Source organism: Belonocnema kinseyi, chromosome 2, assembly GCF_010883055.1.
Source record: "Belonocnema kinseyi isolate 2016_QV_RU_SX_M_011 chromosome 2, B_treatae_v1, whole genome shotgun sequence".
NCBI lineage: Eukaryota > Metazoa > Arthropoda > Insecta > Hymenoptera > Cynipidae > Belonocnema > Belonocnema kinseyi.
Genome location: NC_046658.1, coordinates 72,036,882 through 72,057,261, shown reverse-complemented (window position 1 = coordinate 72,057,261; position 20,380 = coordinate 72,036,882). Strand labels below are relative to the sequence as shown.

General features: G+C 31.3%; 1 protein-coding gene across 2 annotated transcripts in view; it reads right to left on the bottom strand.

Moving 5' to 3' along the window:
* Nucleotides 1-353: 353 nt before the first annotated feature.
* Nucleotides 354-20,380, bottom strand: part of LOC117168231 (atrial natriuretic peptide-converting enzyme-like) — a 98,293-nt gene continuing 78,266 nt past the window's right edge. The window contains exons 11-18 of one of the 2 annotated variants that reach the window (XM_033353714.1): nucleotides 11,186-11,473; nucleotides 8,326-8,467; nucleotides 8,016-8,197; nucleotides 6,590-6,779; nucleotides 4,640-4,814; nucleotides 3,924-4,047; nucleotides 2,827-2,975; nucleotides 354-2,399 (exon numbers count right to left, since the gene is read on the bottom strand). In XM_033353714.1, coding sequence (XP_033209605.1) covers nucleotides 2,211-2,399; nucleotides 2,827-2,975; nucleotides 3,924-4,047; nucleotides 4,640-4,814; nucleotides 6,590-6,779; nucleotides 8,016-8,197; nucleotides 8,326-8,467; nucleotides 11,186-11,473 — 1,439 coding nt within the window. In that variant the 3' untranslated portion in view covers nucleotides 354-2,210. The remainder of the gene's footprint in view (nucleotides 2,400-2,826; nucleotides 2,976-3,923; nucleotides 4,048-4,639; nucleotides 4,815-6,589; nucleotides 6,780-8,015; nucleotides 8,198-8,325; nucleotides 8,468-11,185; nucleotides 11,474-20,380) is intronic. The other variant, XM_033353715.1, reaches the window with a different exon arrangement.

The following is a 20,380-nucleotide window of genomic DNA, read 5'->3' as shown; positions in this document are numbered from 1 at the left end:
ATGGGTTTTAAGTTTTGAGTATGATTTTTTGATTGAATGTACTAAAATATTATTTTATTATGATTTATTATGATATTGACATGGTGCAGTGCTGCCAACCTTCAAATGTGGTTATTTCACTGAAGCAGTAAGTAACATTTCACTGATTGTCAGTAACCCATTTCTAGCTATTGGAATCAGTGAAATTTCACTGACAACCAGTGCAATTTCACTGATTCAGATTTAGAGAGCATGTTCTTACTTTCTTTTAAAAATTGATTTTTTTCATTTTTACAATATCAGATTAATATGTAGTATTTAAAAAAAAATTTTAATTAAAATTCTAAGCTGTGAGTGAAACTGACAAAGAGAATAAAAATAAAACCTTACAGACTTTGTGAAATGTCCAAAAAAGCTAAAATTATATTTCAAAATTCAAACTTTTCATGAATATTTCAGAAAGATTAGTATTCTTTTTCACTAAAGCACAAAAATTTAATTACAAAATGTTTACAATAAGGGCATGCCATATTTACCCGATTCTTATCTTTCTAACATTTGTTTGGAACAACTCATATGGGAAATTAAGGAAAGGTTACTAAAAGACGTTTGTATGGTCCGAAAATGTTAGAATCAGAAAGAAAATTTGTTTCGAAATACATTTTTTCCAATTTACAAAATTTAGTACCATACAAACGTTCTTTAGTACCTTATATTTAATTCCAAAAGAATGTTGACAAAGTGGGAATCGCATGATTATGACATGGTCTCAACATTACAGAGAATAAATAATCAATTGATTCTCTGAAAATGTAATAAAAAATCCAAAATATATATAAAGAATCTCAATTTGAACTTTGCTATAGAAATACAAAGATATTATCGGGCCATTATCTTACTATATGTTTCCACTTATTTCATTATAGTCGTAAAACTACTACGCACTAAATGCGATTTGTCGTCGCAGCAAAATACACAAAAAATAACGCGACGCTAGTTGAATTAGCTCCTTTTTTTTACAATTTTTTTACCCTCTTCTATTTTGATAAGAATAACAAAACCCATGCTGATCTACCCATGCCTTCTTATTCAGAATATAAATTTTACCAACTCAAGAGCGATGATTTTTCCTTTATAATAATAAAAATAGTATTGTCTACAAAATTCGTATTGAAGCTTTTCGCTTTTTAAATTATATCTTTATTCTGTATATAAAATACCACAGGACATTATCTATATAATATTCATTGCACTTCGTTAGCAATTTTGCCATATATTGTCTTAAGACCTTCTGTTTTGTGTTTCATATTTCTATCTCTACCATAGAATTCTTCTCTTCCATTACCACCACCTAAAATTTAATTTTTTTTTGCGTCTGACGCAGCATCGATTTTGAGTATTGTAAAAGGACACGTTTCTTAAGTCCATGATATAGAAAAATTGACTTCTCTTGTTGCTCATCTTATACGTATAAAGTCGTTTTTATAAGTTCTCTTCAGGATATATCAAACTCAGTATTGGATAAAAATTCTGAAACATCCACTCTTTCATGAACTTGAGTAAATTTTTGACATTTTTGTATTAACTCATACCTAAATATTTTTCCAAGTACTATAATAATGAAAAAAATGTGTTTTATAAAATTAGTTGTTTGCTCTCTATAATTAAAATATTATTTTTCTTAAAGAAGGTAGTTAATAAAAAATTTTCAAAAATTCGGCAGCACTGACAAGTTTTAAAATATTATTCACATGTACGTTTAATAACGTGTAGCCATATATTATTTATACAATTCTGTATAACACACGTTTCTTTATTTCCTCCTGTCTAAAATTTGTCGGCTACGATTGTCATTTGGATATTAGAAATTTGCATCCTGAATTTGATCAAATCCACCCTCTCTTAAGAAGAAACTTTTGCAAAGGAACTGAGCCAATTTCGATATGTACTGATGAAATTGACAGGTTTGAAAAATATTTTTTAAAAAATTGCGCCAATCCAAAAAGAATTTGTCTTTTTTTATATATAGAAAAAACAGTGCCACCCTTGAAAGTTCGACGTTAATGATTTCTTGCCTTCGAAGTCTCAGACTCTTGATTGGTTGATATTTCTTTTATCCATTTTGCGTCGAAGCTTCTTCCTGAGTCTTGAAGTTTGACTTAACGAGTTTTTCTCGGATATTCATTTTCCTTCCACTTCTTCAATGCGAAGTTCCTTATGAACTCCCTTTGTTATCCTGCATCATTGTCCGAATATTTAGCAATCTGCCTATGAATCCAGGGCACGTATTTTGGTACATAAGCATAAACTCCAGGCAATTTCGGATGAGCGCATTTGATTCCCCAGCTGACAATTCCACCAACGAACCATCTGTCCTTGTCTTCTTCATCTTGACAGAGTAATGGACCACCAGAATCCCCCTAAAGGATAGTAGATTGGAATTTGAACGGCTATCAGGATAACAGATCGAGGGCCTTCCATTTCTACTTCAATATCTGGCAAAGAAGCACTTTCGACACACACAATACTCGCCGCTTTCTAACGTTGAGATATTTTAGGAAGGACCTTTCATCGATCTACTAATGCTTCTATTTTTTTTCGCGAAACAGAAATATATTTTGCAATTTTTTTATTGAAAGATTTTATTTTTTTATTTTTAATCCTTTAGGTCCTCTTTGTTCTAAATAATGTATCTAATCTTTGTTATGTAAAGAATTATATTTTTAAAGTTTTCATTTTTTAGTTCACTGAATGAATCTTACGATCATAATAGTGTTTCTAAATGATCAATTTAATATCTCGTCTAATTAATTTGGATTTATGTCAACGCATGAGTAATATTCTTACCTGGCACGCGTCTTTTCCACCATCGGGATAACCGGCACAAATCATACCATCAGTTACGTTGAGTTCTTTATGCTCGAGCCACAAATTACAGATTTCCCTCTCCAAAATTGGAACTTCGACTTCATTTACAGCAGGCTCATACTCAGAAGCTAATATAAAACGTAAAATAATAGGTATTAATTGGCTTACTATAAAAAAGTTCAAAATAGTTCAATTTTCTACGAAAATAATAGAATTGTCGACCTTGAATTACGAATCTTCAACAAAACAATTGAATTTTAAATCGAATATTTAAATTTTAAATTAATAAAGATCAATTTTTAACAAAAATAGAGTAGTTAGATTTGCAATTCAAAAAATATATTTTCAAGCAAAACTTAAACTAATGAACTGAATTTCTAACAAAATAGTTCAAACTTTAACCAAATAGTAGAATTGTGAACCAAAAGAAAATAATTCTGAACCAAAAATATAATAGTAGACTTTTTATTTAAAAGGAATTGACCTTTAATAGGAATCCATGTCACATTCTGAGTTTACTCCTTTCCCCTATGTCACAAATCTTCACAAAATCTGTCATCCCCTAACTGTGTTTCATTGTATTCGAACATCCCGTATGATAAAACAACAAAATTTCGAAATCCTTTTAAAACCATATGCAGAACAAATAAAAAGATGAAAAAATGACTATTTTCACGATTTATTTGATTTTGAAATCAGCATTTCAAAATATCCTCTTATTATTTAATATGATAAATTAATATGGAGAGGTACTAAAAATTTTATAAAAAATATGATGCATAAATAGTAATCGTTATCAACAGTTAATTGTAACTAACGTTGGTAAATCGACTTTAACGATATTGAAAAATACCTTTGAGACAGACTTTGAAGTGATTTTTAAAATGCTCAACTTTAGAATATTTAACATTTTGAAAACTTTATTAAATTCTGTTTTAATATAAGAATATTGCTTCCATAATTTTATAAAAATGTTATTATTGAAAGGAAAAGTGTAAAATGACTCGGATTTGAAGAGGTGAACTTTTTGAAAATCATCCTTATTATTTCAGTATTATTTTAATCTCAAGACTTACTTTCGGCATCTTTCTTTTTGCCCCAACCAATCACGGTGCAAACTGTTCTTGGTTTTAATTCGGTAGTGGATGTAGGCAAGCAAACCGGCCTCAGATGATCATGAAACTGCACTCGATTTTCCAACTATTAAAAAATAAATTTATGAACCAATTATAATAAACATAATATTTAAAATTCATACAATTTTCCCAGATTAGGTAGGTACAAAGCCAAAATAATTTTGCTCGGACTATATTAGACAAATTTCTTGTAAAAATTTAAACGTTTTGAGAATCCACTATTCTCCTCATCAGGGATATATATATTAAAAAAGTGAAATTTGTAAGCTAACAAAGAATATCATTCGGTAAAGTTATAATAAGGGTTAAAAATGATTAAAAAGCGTAAATATTTTAATCAAATAACATAGATCATGTAGATGAGTATAATTGTAATTCGATGATGATCATCTTTTGGATTAAATGTTTCAGTATTTGCACTGTATAAGTTAAAGTCATAAGATTTAAAATGTTAATAAAAAAAGATGGTGTTATAATGAGAATGGTAACAAATTATAAGCATTATATCATATTTACCAGAATAATAATATTACTCAAATTAAGAGTCATGTGAAGTAACTCACGATTCAGAATTCTAAAATTTGCTTAACTTTTCAGCGAAATTTTATTTTGAAAACCAAATTGTTCCATTTGGAACTTTGGATTAAACAAATTACCTGAAATAGAGCAACATCGTTGTCATGAGCCACTCCCAAGTTGTAATTAGGATGAGGTACAACTCTCTTGACTTTGAGCTTTTGGCCGAGGTAGGTATGAGCATATCTCCTGGTGATCCCCAATTGAATTGTCCATCCCGAGACTTCCGAGTGACTAAAACTACCAGATTTCGTCCTTGGCACAAGCCGGTCGAAGGTGATTGAGAATGAATGGCAACGACAAGGATGACGGAATGCAATTTTTGATAAAGAAATATATTCTGACATATCTCGAATAAAATTGAATAGTTTTTTGAAAAGCCGCTAATAAGAATGGTCTATTTGTAACAAAAATATACATTTATTACTTTGAACCTATTTACTTACACTAATAAAGTTATTTATAGTTAGACAAGGTTGCTACATAATCCTAATTTCAAAAATCCCTGACTTCCCCAGACTTTTACCTGCCTAAATGTACTTTTGTTGCTTATTTATAAATTTCTCTTAAATACTTTTTATGACAATAGACGAGATCACAGCTTAGCATAATATCAAAATAGGGAGAAAAGGGAGATTTTTCATGAAAATAGAGAGAAAAAAGGGTAATAAATTCTTTAAAAGAAAATTAATGTATTAGTGACAGTTTGAATTTAATACGAGTATGAAAAGCTTAAGCTTACACGTACAAATGAATTGCATTTTCAACCAGATAGTTGAGATTTTCAACCAAGAAAGATTATTTTTCTACGAAAAGAGATGAACTTTCAACGATAGAGTTAACTTAAAACACAAATATTTTAGAACATAATGAGTTTTAAACCGGAAAACGTATATTTTTAACAACAAAGTTAAATTTTAACGAAAGAGGATGATTTATCAACGAAATAGTTAAATTGATAAAAACAACAAAATGTTAATTTTAGACCAAGAAGTTGCATTTTCAGACAAGAAAGATTAATTTTTAATAAGAAAATTTCTACCAAAAATATGAATTTTCAATCCAGCAGTTTTCTACATCAAAGATAAATTTTCAATCCAAAAGGACTAAATTTTTACCCAAAATGACAAATTTTTAAAATACTGAGCAATTGGAAAAAAAATATTTTAACAAATTAGCAAAACTTTCAACAAAAAAATTTAATTTTCAAAAAAATAGTTGAATTTATAACCAAAAAGTAGATTTTTTAGACTACAAATGTGCATTTTCAAACAAGAAAAGAATAGGTAAATTTTCAGTTGAAAAAATGAATATTGAACAAAAATTTCAAAATAATAGAAAAATTTTTAGCCAATGAAATAAATGTTTAAAAAAGTAATTCCATTTTAAACCAAGTAGTTGGATTTTTATTTAAAACATATGAATTCTCCACAAACAATGTACAATTTTAATTTTAATTTCAAAGCGATCAAATTTCAACAAAAAGTGGAATAGTTTAATTCTTAGTTAAAATAAATAATTTTTTATTTACAATACAAATTCAACAAAAGAGTCAGATTCTAAATCAAATAGTAGAACTTTTAACTAAAAAAGAACACTTCTGAACTAAAAATATAACAGTCAACTATCTACTTTAAAATATTGCACTTTCAAATAAAACTATTGGTATCATCTTATTTAGTTGTATCAATTCATTTTGCATTTAAAATAACAAAATAGAAAAAATTGGGAAAATGGGAATTCTGTAAAAAGAAGAAAAGAGGGGAATCCCTAAGCCTCTCAGGTTTTCCCTGACATTCCCTGATTTTCAGAATTCTCTGACCTTGTAGCAATCTTGTAAGTTAGTGTAAATGATCAATTGATCACCAATGTCAATAATGACAATATAAAAAATATGTAAAAAGTATTTTAATTTTCCCTACTTAACCTAAATCTAATAAACATAATTTCTCTCATTATGGAGATAAAACGAAAATGTACTGACGAACGACATGGAGTAAATGAAATGACCTTTAATTGTCTCTACTCACTTTCCTACACAATGGGAAGCAGTGAGAATCCATTGGTCTGATATGAGGACACCTGCACAGTAAAAAACTTGTTCCGGACCTCCCAGAAGCGCAGCAAGAAAAGGCCAATCCCCTGGAGCAGCTTCAACGCCTCCCACGATTCTCGTCCTGATTTTCGAATGACCGAAAAAGGATTTCCTCCTACCGCACTCTAATAAAAAAAAAAACAATTTTTTCAAGAAGAAAACTTATTGTTAATCATAAAATGCATTTATATAAGTATGATGTGGATGAAAATTATGAATTTACAATTATTCGCCGTTCAATTTAACAGAAAAAGGTGTTTATTTATTAATAATAATTACAGTCATAGTTAAAATAATTATATTCAAGATATGAAGAAGTGCACTATTGTCAAATAAGGACACTTTACGTACAGTGAAATTTTAACATTTTGAATTAAATTCCGATGATTTCCCTATAGGTTTTCCCTACATTAGAGCGAATTTTGTATGAATACGGCTTTATGGTAAGCAAGTATAAAAATATTAGAAGTGACAACAAAATTTTGTGTATGTTACAATTTTTGAACAATTTGCGATTTCGAAATGGTTCGAAAAGTACGATTTTTCTAAATAATAACAAAATTATGACATAATACAATTCAAACTGAAGAAATTTTACATTTGTCATGTAACACTTTAAAAAACGAAGTGTCTTCGCACACCAAAAGTATTTGGTCTACGATAACCAAATTTCGGTGAACCAAGCCACCCTTTCAAGTTACACTGGGCTGACTGAAAATTGTTATTCTATGCTCATTGAACTTCGGTGAACCTATATTCGATGTTTAAAAAAAGTGAAATTAAGTAAAAATAATTTTTTTTAGACTTTAAAGAAATTGTAACCTGTAAAAAATGACCTAAAAGCTCGGGAAAGTCTAGAAAATAATTAACATTCTGTAATTAGAATTATAAAGAGCCTTATTTTGTAATGTTGTAATATTTCTAAAAGCAGATGGATATTGGTACATTTCGTAAGCTATATTTCAAAATATTTATCACCATAAATGCTATAAAAGTATAATATGGGATATGTTACTGAATGAAGCATTTACTCATATTAAATTGAATTTATTTTGGCACGGAGTGAAGTGAAAATAATTTGCACAACTTATTCCTGCAAACGCAAACGTATAGTATGCCAGGGGCATAATATTATGTATCAAATTTTGGATTTTCACTCCTATATTAAATTTTATATCGACAAAAGGTAATCCCCTATATTTATTTACAAAGCTTATTCGTATAAAAGGAAATATGGAAGGAGATCAGTTAAGATTACTGATACAGCTAGGTGACAAAAGGAAGGATATTTTTCAGAGCCAAGTGTATGTAAAATTCAGTAGGGGGTTTACAAGACAAGAGATAAGTAATAAATGTCTTACCGTATTGAGAGCAAGATAGCTCAACGCTCGGGTAAATCTTTCGATCTTCACATTGATGAAATTCTTTCAGCAGGTTCACTTTGGTGTTTTGATCCTGCCTCCATTGTTGGGAAGTTTCTAGCTTTGACTCCATAAGAGAATCATTGCTACCCTTCAGATAAAGGAATGACGAATTCGCGATTCTGAAAAAAAATAAAGTGCGGCTTTATTGTTATTCTGTAATGAGAATTCAATGTTCCTTAGAACTCTTTATTCTTAAAGCGAAATAGCGAGTAAAAGTTTGAAAATAATTTAATAATATCAAACTCACTTATATCCCAACATAGAACAAATTGTCTCAGCCGAATTTGATTCCCAATGCTTGATGCAAGCGGGTAGATAATGTCCATTTTCTGCATGATAAACTTCAAGTCTTCCTCTGCCAATGTCACCATTTCTTGTGCTCAGTCTCACTATATATGAATGTACCAAATTAGACACTTACGTAGTCAACTTGTATCATCAGATAACAAGAGTAGCTGACCAAAACCAGAAACACAATTCTTTATCTTGACCATTATGATTCAGGGCCTCAAAAGTGATTTTTTAGCCCTTCGGCTGACAAAGGATGTCCGTATCTACTGTCGGATATTCAAACTTTACTTGCACTATCACTGTGACTAATTTCAAAGACAAGGAATACTTCTAATAATAATTCCGGATTTATCAAATAAATACCATTCTTAAATGTTTTAATTTAAAATAAAAATAAAACCTATGCTTAGTAAGGGCCTCGGTTCCGAACACCGGAAGATTTGTGAGAGTTTACTGTACTTAAATCATTTGAAGGATTTTCGAGCAAAATAGGTCCCAATGAATGATTATTTATCGTCCAGTTCGATTTAGAAGTAGGTCAAAATCCATGTTTGGTATATTCTCTTTAAAGTTATTACTTTCTTTAGCCAATTCTTTATATGATTCACTAAAGTTATAAGTAATAGCTCGAAAGTGCTTTCTTGTTTTGTTTTTAATAAACAAATAAGAAAGTTATGCAACTCTTTGTGTTTGAATATTTTCATGTTTTAAGACGCGCCGCACTATTTACAAGTGTTTTTTCTCGCAGAGGTTGCTTCTGTCAGGATGCTCTTTTTATAAAGTAAAAGAATAGCTGAAAAGTATTTCCTGCCCACAGCTCGCTTCGCTCACAGGTTTGAGTGCACCTAGGGCGCGCGTCTATAGGATTTCGCGCTTCGCGCTTAATAATGATATTATAGAAAAAATTAAAGTTAAATTTTGTTGCATGTAAAGTTTCTCGCTGTCAAAGTTTACATGCTATTTTGCGAAAGTTCATCCTACGATGGAATAAAAGCTGTTGTCTGCTATGGCGTCCTTAGCAGCAACGTGAAAATGGCAAAGTATGAGTAAATTCAAGCTATAAATTGGGATACAAGATTTAAAAAAACACAGAAAAAACAAAAGTTAAAATTTGTTTCAGATAGAACTTGCAACGGTTAAAAATTTAACATATTTCCCCTAATCGAGGTTAGGAGAATAATTCTGATCTCGTCTACCGCGTCACGCTGAAGTGAGCAAATTTCGACAAAAACCTTTAGAATCAGTAACAAAAAATACGCTAAAAAATTATTCTTACTGATATATCTTCTCCGAAATCAATTATATTTTTGTCGAGCAATTATAACTTATTTAATACCATCTAGGAAAAAGGGCAACAAGAAATTAACAGGTGGGAATCCCCATTTCTCTCCAATTTAATGAAGTTAAACGACGATATATATCGCTGGCTTAGTAATTCTCGCTACATATCGAATAAAAATGGAGCGCTTATAAAACGAAAGATTATCCAGGCAAAGTTAAAAATAGGACATTATTTCGATTCATCTAAAGTTTATCTGGTAAGGTTAATTTTTGTTGTGGTGAATCTTTCACCGGAAATCGATGTAAACATTATCTTTTGTTTTTTCTGTGAAGGACACCGTGAAAGACGACAGCTTTTATTCCATCGTAGGAAAAACTTTCGCCAAATAGCATGTAAACTTACATAGCGGGAAGTTTTACATGCAACCAAATTTAACTTCAGTTTTTTCTGTGTAGGTTTTGAGGGTACTCCTTCTCATCGGGACATTCGGGTTTCATTCTCGATTTTCGAGTACTACTGTTACTACTATCTTCCTATATACTATTACTACTTTTTAGCACATCTCGAAATTTCATGCTGAATATAGAAATTTTCAATTTATTTATAGTATTTCTTATTGATAAAACGAAAACGATTCCTTTCAAATAGTGAGTGAAACTAAGTTTGTAGCTATTTTAAAAGGATACAAGTTCTTTTTTGGACCTTTTACGTATCTCGTGCCTTTTAGCGCAGTATTGGAATTTTCTATTTTTGCATAAAAATTTAATTAAATAAATTAAAAACGACGAATTCTGTCGAAAAATGGTTAAAATGAATTTTGTAGAGCCTTTTAAAAGCTGGAATTCCTCCTTGGTACGTTTTCCGTGTCTCACGTCATTTAGCTGAAAATTTGAATTTGAATTTTTTTCCGACAGTTGACGATATTCCTTTCATGATTCTACAGAATTAATTAAAAGCTCGAGAGCCGTGTCTTATTTAAAAAAATTTAAAAATAACAAATTATGCACCGTTTTCTGCGTCAGAAACAGTTTTTGGGTCACACGGTTCTTTGAATAGTTTTGTTTGCAGATGGTGGCTTATTTTTAAGCGCTCCTTTCGCGATTCGATAGAGCTAAGTACTTATTTGAAAGTTATTTCTCGCTTTTTCTTAAATTTAGTAAATAAAAAGTTATGAAACTCTTTCTGGGTTAAAATCACCTTCTTAGTGTTTTTATGTATAGTTCTTCAAAAACTTCTGACATGGATCTTTAAAACTCATTAAAACTTTTGAAACACAAACAAATAATAATAGCTTAAAAGAAAGGACGTTTCTAGTCGTTCCGAAAAATTAGAGGACTTGGAAAAGAGGAAAGACTACTCATCCCAAAAATTCGGCACGTCTAACCAAGCTTATTCAAAACATTGGGCTTGTCATCCCGAATTTCGGGACGAGATACTACATAAGAAAAATAAAGTGGCAAAGGAAAATTGTAATTGAATTGAAAAATAATCAATTTTAGCCATAGAATGATACAAAAATTACAATTAGACTTACAGCAATTGCGTTCGTCCTGGCCCCAGGGGCAATCCATGAATCCATCACAAACGTGAGAAGGCGACATACATCTTTTTTCCCCACAATGAAGAGCTGGTAGCTCCAGATTAGAGTTTCCTAAATTTTCCTTTTTCCATTTCTTATTGTATGTTGATATAATTTTTCTCTTCTCACTACATTCGCCACAGTCAATCTCGTCTGACTTATCAGCACAATCCACGTGTCCATCGCATCTCCAGTCAACAGGAATACATCGAGTTGAGTCGCATTGAAAACCATCTATGCATACTGTAACACAGTTAATTTGAGATGCTTCAGATTTACAACCTTTCAGATTAAACATTATTCAAACACAAAACTTGCATATTCCAAAACTTTGTATTTAAAAACTTCAAATTTTAAACTATGAAATTTAAAATTGATTATTACTTCAGGGGCCGTTAAAAAACCACGCCACACCGTCAGGGGGAAGAGGGGTTAATAGGTTTTGTGGCGACTCGTACGTAGGGGGAAGGGTTGACGCAAAATGTAACATCGCACATGAAAAGTACACGGAGAAAATTTGTTCATTAAAATTTACCCAATTATTTCGGTAAATAGAGGACATTACTGCATTTAGATCAAGCCTATAATTATTTTAGGATTTAATACAAAACAGAATTATAAATATTACAAAAAAGTTATGTAAAATCTCAAGTCCAAAAGTGAAAATTCTGATATTTAATAGTTGATATGAGGATTGCATTATTTTTATACCAGTATATCATAAAATAACGCAAAGTAATATAAATTTGTATTAAATGAATGATATATAGTTTATTTTCATGTAATATTAACGATTCACTTACAGGAAAGTATAGATTGCAAAGTATTTTAGAGATTTTAACATTTATTAGGAGAGAAATTACACAGCAATAAGGTAAAATGAGAATCGCTAGGGGAAGACTAATGGAAATTCGAGAAGCGATGATAGAGGTAATGGGGATTTATGAAGAAAAGCAGGAGAAAAGGGGAGAGGAATTAAAGAAGGAAATTAGGCGGGAAATGGCTGAAGTTAAGAAAGAAATAAAAAAATGGGAAGAAATCAGGGCAAAGTTAGAAAAGAAGATGCAGTTATTGGAACAAAAACTAGAGAAGCAGGAAGAAGTTAATAATACAAAGGTAGAGGAGATGAAAGGCAAGATGAAGAAACTTGAAAGCTCGAACGAGGATTGTGGTGGGGGCGAGAGTGGGAATAAGGAGATGGAAAGGCCGAGAAAAATAGAACAAAGAATAGAAAGGGAAGAAAGAAAATTATACATAGTGATAAAGGGTATAAGATTAGAGGGGAAGGAGCTGAAAGAAGGGGTGAACGAAGTACTAAAAAGGATTGATGCTAAGGTAGAGATAGAGAAAATGCGAAATGTAGGAAGGGAAGTGCGAGAGGGGAGATAATGGTACTGGTGAAACTAAAGAAATGGGAACATAAGAGGGGGGTGATTACAAAGAAGAGGTTATTATATGGTAGTCCGGAGAGAATAGAGGATGATTTGACATAAGTGCAAAGGACGATGCAGTATAAATTAAGAAAAATAGCAGAAGAGGAAAGAAAAAAGGGAAAGAGAACATGGGTTAAGTATGGGAGAATTCAGATAGATGGTGTATGGTGGGATTGGGATGAAGAAAGGGAACATATAGTAAGAAATGAGGTGCAGGGAAACTAGAAAAGGAAGGAACTAGAGATAGGAAAATAAGAAATAGTAAGAAGGAAACAAAGATGAGAAACGAAAGTAAGGAAGAATGGAGATTTGTTACTGGAATATAGCAGGATTGGAGAGAAAGAATAGGGAGTTTATGAGAAATTCGACACAATGGGATGTAGTCATAATGATGGAGAGGTAGCTAGATGAAAAGGGAGTAAGAGTAAGGGGAAGGTTACGAAGAGGTTACAAATGGCAAGTGCAAAATGCAACGAGGAAGAATAAAAAGGGCAGATTAATGCGAGGAATGGTGATGGGAATAAAGAATGAATGTATAACAGGGAAAGATAAGAAAGACCGGAATGAACAAAAAGAAGGAGTAACAGAAGAAGAGGCAATAATGGGAGGAGACAAGTGGAACGTAGTGGGGATTTATGTGAACGGTGATATGCAGGAAAAAGCAGAGGAGATTAAAGAAATGATTGAAGAAAATAAAGAAGAGATTAGGATGATAATAGGTGGGGATTTCAATGCGAGAACAGGCGACAGAGGAGGAAGGGAATGGGGAGAAGAGAGAGAAAGAAAATCCAAAGATAAGGTACTAAATGGGGAGGAAAAAAGTTGTTGGAGAGCTTGGAGGAATTGGGATGGTATATCTTTTACGGAAATATGGAAGGGGATGAAAAAGGAGAATATACACGATCAGGCAGTGAAAGGGGAACGGTAATTGATTATGTGATAGTGGATGATGAGGTAAGAGAGAAAGTTAAAAAAACTAGAGGTAGGTGAATATATTGATTCGGATCACTTTCCCATAATAGTGACATTATAGGGACAAAAAAGCAATAGCAATATGAGTAAGAGGGGAGCAAATGTAAAAAGTGTAGGGAAAGGGGATTGGTCAAGGGAAGGAAAAGAACAGTTTAGGGAAAAAATAAGTAATATCAAAATGGGAGAGGGAAATGTGGACGAGGAGATAAGAAAAATGATAGGAGAAATAAAAATAGGATTAGAGTGCACAAACAAAAATAAAGTTAGTAAAGGGGGGAATAGAAGTGGGTGGGATGAGGGCTGCAAAGAAAATAGAAGGATGTCAGAAAGGAATTACGAAAGTGGAGAAAAGAAAAAAGTAATGGGGAAGAATATAGGAAAAAAAGAAATAGTATACTGAGTTGTGTTATCAAAAAAAAGAGCAGGAAAATAAAAGGTTTGAGGAAGAGGCGGAGAAGGCTAGGACGGAAGAAGAGGTATGGAAGGTAGTAAATAGAGAAAGAAAAAGAAGAAAAAGAGTAAACCAAGATATTGAAATGATAGAATGGAAGAAATATTTTTTGGATTTGCTAGCAGGAGTAGAGAGAAAAGTTGCAAAGGGAGGAAAATATGGCGGAGAAAGAGATGAGGAAGAGGACATTTCAAGGGAGGCAATAGTTAAAGTTTTAGGAATAATGAAGGATGGAAAGGCAGAAGAAAGGAGGGAGTTCTTTAATGATAGAGAAATAGAAGACGGGACTGGAGTAAACTATGGAGAATTGGAAAAAAGGGAGAGGGAAAGAAAATTAATAGAAAGATGGGGGGCGACTGAGGATTCAAAATACAATAAATAGGAGAAAAATGGATGAAGGAGTTGGAGGGTGCTAGAGGAGCGAATGAGAGAGAATGAAAGAATGCACATGAAAAAGGTAAATGGAGGTATAAAAAAGTGAAAGAAAAAGGAAACGGAAGTCGCTTAGATTAGAAGCGTGAAAATTGTAAGTAATGGTAAAGTAAAATTTAGTAGACTAAGATGCGTTTGCGTTCTCATACTCCCTCTCTCGCTTGCACTCTCGCTTTCGTTCGCGCGCTCACTCGTTTGCTAATAAGTCCTAAACTGCGCTATCGCAGGAAATAGAAATAAGGAACTAGATATAAGAATTTATGTAAATAGTTGTAAATAATTGTATATATAGAAAGGATAAGATTGTAAAAAACATAGATATAAACGGAAAGATTGTAAGGAATGAAAGTCATGTAAACCCTTAGGGGACACCTTCTGAATAAAGAAATATTACAAAAAAGTTATGTAAAATCTTAAGTCCAAAAGTGAAAATTCTGATATGTAATAGCTGATATGAGGATTGTATTATTTTCATACCAGTATATCATAAAATAACGCAAAGTAATATAAATTTTTATTAAATGAATGATATATAGTTTATTTACATGTAATATTAACGATTCACTTACAGGAAAGTATAGATTGTAGAGTATTTTAGAGATATTAACATTTATTATGAGAGGAATTACACAGCAGTAAGGTTAAATGAGAATCGCTAGGGACGTCAACATCGCCAGGGCTGAAGTTTAAAGTCAAGTCTCCCGTTTAAACTTTAACATTTTTAAGTGTCGATTAATATTGTAGGACTTAAGAAAATTTTCAAATATATAGATTAGTTTAACATTTTTGATTTTATTCCTTAAATTCTAACCTATTTTAATTTAATATATTTTATATGAATTTAATTTGTAAGTTTTTAATGTTCAATTCTTCACAAATTTAAAATAATGAAAATTAAATAATTTAGGGTTTTAAGGTTACAAAATTTTAAATAAAAAAATGATCCGATGTTTTTATTCACTTGCTCTAAATTTATAAGCCCGTATCTTAATAAAATATTAAAATAAGAAATTTCGATGAAACGGGGACCAGATATTTTTTGAACGGCCCTAACGTAATCGTACTTTAACTTTATAAGCCAGATTTTTTCTCTCGATATTCTATCTGTTAAGTTAGCTGTGAGGTCTAGTCGTTAGAGATCGAACGCGTTAAACATAGATTAGATGGTTCGAAACCCGTCACAGCGTTTTTCGATTTTTAAAAGCGTTAATATCGTTAAAAACGTGCGACTATATTATATGTAATGTCTTGTAATTTAATGTAATTATTTAAGACGAATTGTGTAAGGATGTGTGTAGATGTGGACGACCTTCCACCGAATCTGGTTGTAGCAAGAATATTTTTTGTTTGCTAACGAACGAAATTTTACATGACTAAGATGTAGAATTCACAGGTTTAGAGCGGTAGACTTTGTTTTCTTTGATTGAAACTGTAACTAACAGTTCGAATTATTTCAACTAACTAGTAGGCACTCGACATCTCATGTTACCCAACTCTCAGGTAATCTTTATTATCTAGTTGTATTATTTCTTTCTGAATCGCGAATTAAGCTATAATGAATTTATATTAATAATTGATATTTTAATATCAAATATTACCCTTTTTCATTGTACATGACTGAAAGTGAAATTTTAATAAAATGCCGTAATGTCCTCCGTTTACCGAACTAAGTTATGTACAATTTAACACACAAATATTTTTCGTGTATGAATGTGAAAAAAAATTTACTGAAATGTTTGAAATAGGAAAATTAGTAATTTTATTTTACAAGCAAAAACTCTAAACAGACATTCCGCACTCTTTCTCCTCTTCCAATTTTTACAACTTTTTTCAAGAATTTTCCTCTTTTTCCCCCTTTTCAATAAAATTCCACCTAACACTTTTTTTGGTTGATTAAATTCGAACTCAAATTATGGAACCCAATACAAAAATCCATCTATTTTTCGTTGGAAATGTATTATTTTTGATAAAGTTCGGGGTGACGCCTACCTCCGATTTTTTCAAACTACCTATACTCATATATTTTGACGCGCTGATTACGAAAATCATGATGAAAATTGGCCCAATTTCGATTTTCATAATGAAAACTAAAAAACCACATAAAAATAATGGTTTTTCACATTTATTTCGAGAACGATAAAAAATTTCAAAAAATAAGTTAAACATACATAATTAATACGCCTTATTAAAATGCGCATTTTATGTTTCACCAATTTTCTTTTGTTCGAGTGGAATTTTTCAAGATATTTGATGGAAAAGATGAAAATTTCATGCCTAGCCCCTGCTGAAAACGTATCAAGTAATTCTGTGAGTAATCACTGCAGTTATATATTTTTTACTTTTATAATGTACAAAACACATAAAAATCATTCGCCTTTTACGAAAGATTTCAGGGATAAATGTCGAAAGACCGCTCATCTCCGTTTAATTTGAAACTTCTGTGACCAATCACAGAGATGCCTTTCCGCTTCCCTCGAGACATTGGAAAGGGACGGGTTCGACAAATATTATTTCTGTCGCCGCAGCCACAGGGGTTTCAAATTAATTGGAGGTAAGCGCTTTTCGGTATTTTATCCCGGAAATCTTTAGAGAAAGGTAATATATTTTTACGTGTTTTGTAAATTAAATAAAGTATAAAAATATGTAACCGCAGTGATTGGTCACAGGAATACTTACGTTTTTGGCATGGGCTAGACATGAAATTTTCATCTTTGTCATCAAATATCTCGAAAACATTCAATCGTACGAAAAAAAATGAATAATACAATAACTGTATATTTTGATAAGTTCTACAACTTTTGTTGAAAAAATTGGAGTCCAAATAGGACCCTAGCTACATTTTCACAGTTTTAAGCAATAAATGTTTCTTTTTGTGTATGTCATGCTACTTAAGGATGACGTTATGGTGTTTTATGGTGTCACGTGATATCTAAAACCTCCTAAAAATAGCGGCAGGATAGGTTATTCGGTCATTCACGCTGGGAGATTTTGCCTTCGGTTTGCAGTGCGGGTTGCCTACCTACACATAATTACAGCTTTACGAACCTTGTCATGGGCACCTATATGATATCCATACACATATACCTTCAATAAACTTGCAGTACAGCGGTCAGTAATAGAAAATCCGGCTTGATTCAGGTTATAACCGAGGTTAAAACCAACGAGGGTCCAGTGTGGACCCACTGGCCTTTTTATGTATACACCCTCGTAACTTCTAGCAAAAAATCGATGATCGACGAAACTTCGCATAGATAATAAGTATCCAATCATAGGAAAAGACATAAAACGTTGGCGCCACAAAAACTGTTAAAAGGGGCAGCAGCGTTTTAAATGTCAAAAAGGTCCAAATTGGACCCACAGGCCCTTCTAATGTTAATTGAAAAGTCTAATTCTAAGATTTGGTTAGAAACTTGTCTTTTTTATATAAAAATTATTTTTTTGTTTTGTTAGAATTTTTTTTAATTCGATCATTTGGTTGAAAATTCTTCTTATTAAGTTGAATCTTAAACTGTTTGCTAAAAAATTAAAATAATTTGTTGAAAATTCTTCTCATTTGCTTGAAAATTCAACTATTTCTTTTTAAACTAAACTATTTGGTTAATTAGTTTTGTTGCAGTTAAAAATTAAACTATATGATTGAAAATTCATCTTGGTAGGTCGAGAGTTGAACTATGTGATCACAAATTCAACTATTTTACTTGAAATTTCATCTATTTGATTGTAAATGAATGTTGTAAGGTAATGAATTGTATTGTAAATCAATAAAGTCTGTTAAAAAGGGAAGAGTGTTTTTATTTGTGATGAAATATAGTATAATAATAGAAATGAGATATATAGGGATTCAGCTATAAATTAACAAAAAGAATAAATTTATTTTATCAAGTGTTACAAAACCTATTTAAAAACTCCGAATCATATTTTGTAGATATTCTAAAGCCATTATCAAATTTCTATGCATCTTCCAAGTTTTTTTACTCTTTGCAAAAAAGATTACGAAAATTTTCAATCGAGACAATCACAATAAAAAAACCGATTTTCAATTTACTCATATTTATATTTCATTATAAGATTATAGAATATTAATCCGGGATACAAACGGAATGAAGAATAAAATTGTAAATATACTGAAGCAAGTCATTGTGAGCGCTTTAGCGAAATGAAGCTGAAAAGTGTGATTCTATTAGCGAGATAAGTCGCCCATCTTAATCCTCTTGGGGTCCGTGAGACAACTTCCAAGGTGTCATTGATCGATAAGTCTCTTGTATTTACGCAGCTGTCAAAAATTACTAATGGTCACAAACCCTCTTTGAGTATTTTGCAGATGAAAACTGTCGATTCTCATTTATAAGTCTATTAAACACTCGACTGGTCTTCAGTACTGCCGTCCAAGGTAAAAATATGCATAAGTGACTTTGCAGTTCACGGTTATCTAGTAAAACCGGCAATGGAAAAGACGAGCTAAGTGACAATGTCTTTTATGTATCTTTTTACATTTAACAGAAGAATACTAAATACCACATAATATAAAAAACTAATAAAAGTAGTTAAATAGATTAATATTGAAGAACACAAGAGGAAAATATATTTGAGTAGCATAATGAAAAAACTGCTGGAAAGTAGTACTATGGATTCAGAATAGGTAAATGAACAAATTTGGTGGACACTATATTGCCATATTTGAAACGTTTTCTTCTCACAAACTTTAAAACAAATTTATAATATTTATCATGTATATTTGATCACAGAAGTCTTTTAAATAGGTTAATCAATTCATCTTGACAAAATTAGCATTTTTGTTGCTAATTGTGTTGTTGTATTCTTAATATTACATACAAATGACTTCGAGGCGGAAAATGGAAAAATTCAAAAGAATGTTAAAGATACAAATTTTTGTTGGAGTTAGTAATAAAAAGTCTTTACACTTGTATAAAAAAAACCACTTTGTTCAACTACTTTCGGAGTTATCATAAAAAATGTGTAAATAAATAGAAAATTGTGTGCGCTACGCGAGAACTAATTACACTTTCTTATGGATTTTACAGGAAATCTTATATAATTTGAGAACATGGTGTGAGATTTACAGAAGTTTCTCTATTATACCCGTGTGGAAATAACCCCATTTGGCCCTATTACAAGTCGGGCACTAATCGGGGGCTAGTCGGGTTAATCATTTTGACAAAGTACCCAGTCGGGGACTAGTTGGTCTTTTATTTTATCAAAATTTCAGTCGGGGCCTGGTCGGTGGTTGGTCAAGGGCTAGTCGGGCGTTTTTGTTCACTAATTTCCGTGCACTAAGAATACTAAGAAACACTAAGAATATATTTAAAAATAATTTCACACCGTTTTTTGGAGAAAAGATATATTAATGTTAAATTCAACTCAAATATACTTGATAAATAATTATTAAGTTAATAATTTTGTACGAAAATCAACTTTTTATAAAAACAACGATCAAAATCATCAAAAAGAGGTAATCTTATTTTTTTGCAGTATTTTTTAGAAAATTTCGAATATCTAGGAACATTTATAAATACCTTTGTATGGAATTTTAAGAAAATCCATATTGTAAAAGATACATATAGATGTAGGTGATAAGTCTGCCGAAAGTCATAAGACTCTGAATTTGTAGAGATGTTTATTTTTAAATTGATCTGAAAGGTTTGCCATGTGTAAATAAAGTCTAATCCTTCATGTAGTTGAAATTGGAAAGAGAAAAAGTTTTTTATTAATCAGTGAAGAACAGTATCCTAGTACGAGGGCAGTTCAATAAGTCCTTAGAATGAAGTATAAAAACAATTTTTTTCGGGTAAATTTTTTTTTATTTTTCAACATAATCTCCTTGGAGCTCTATACACTTGGTCA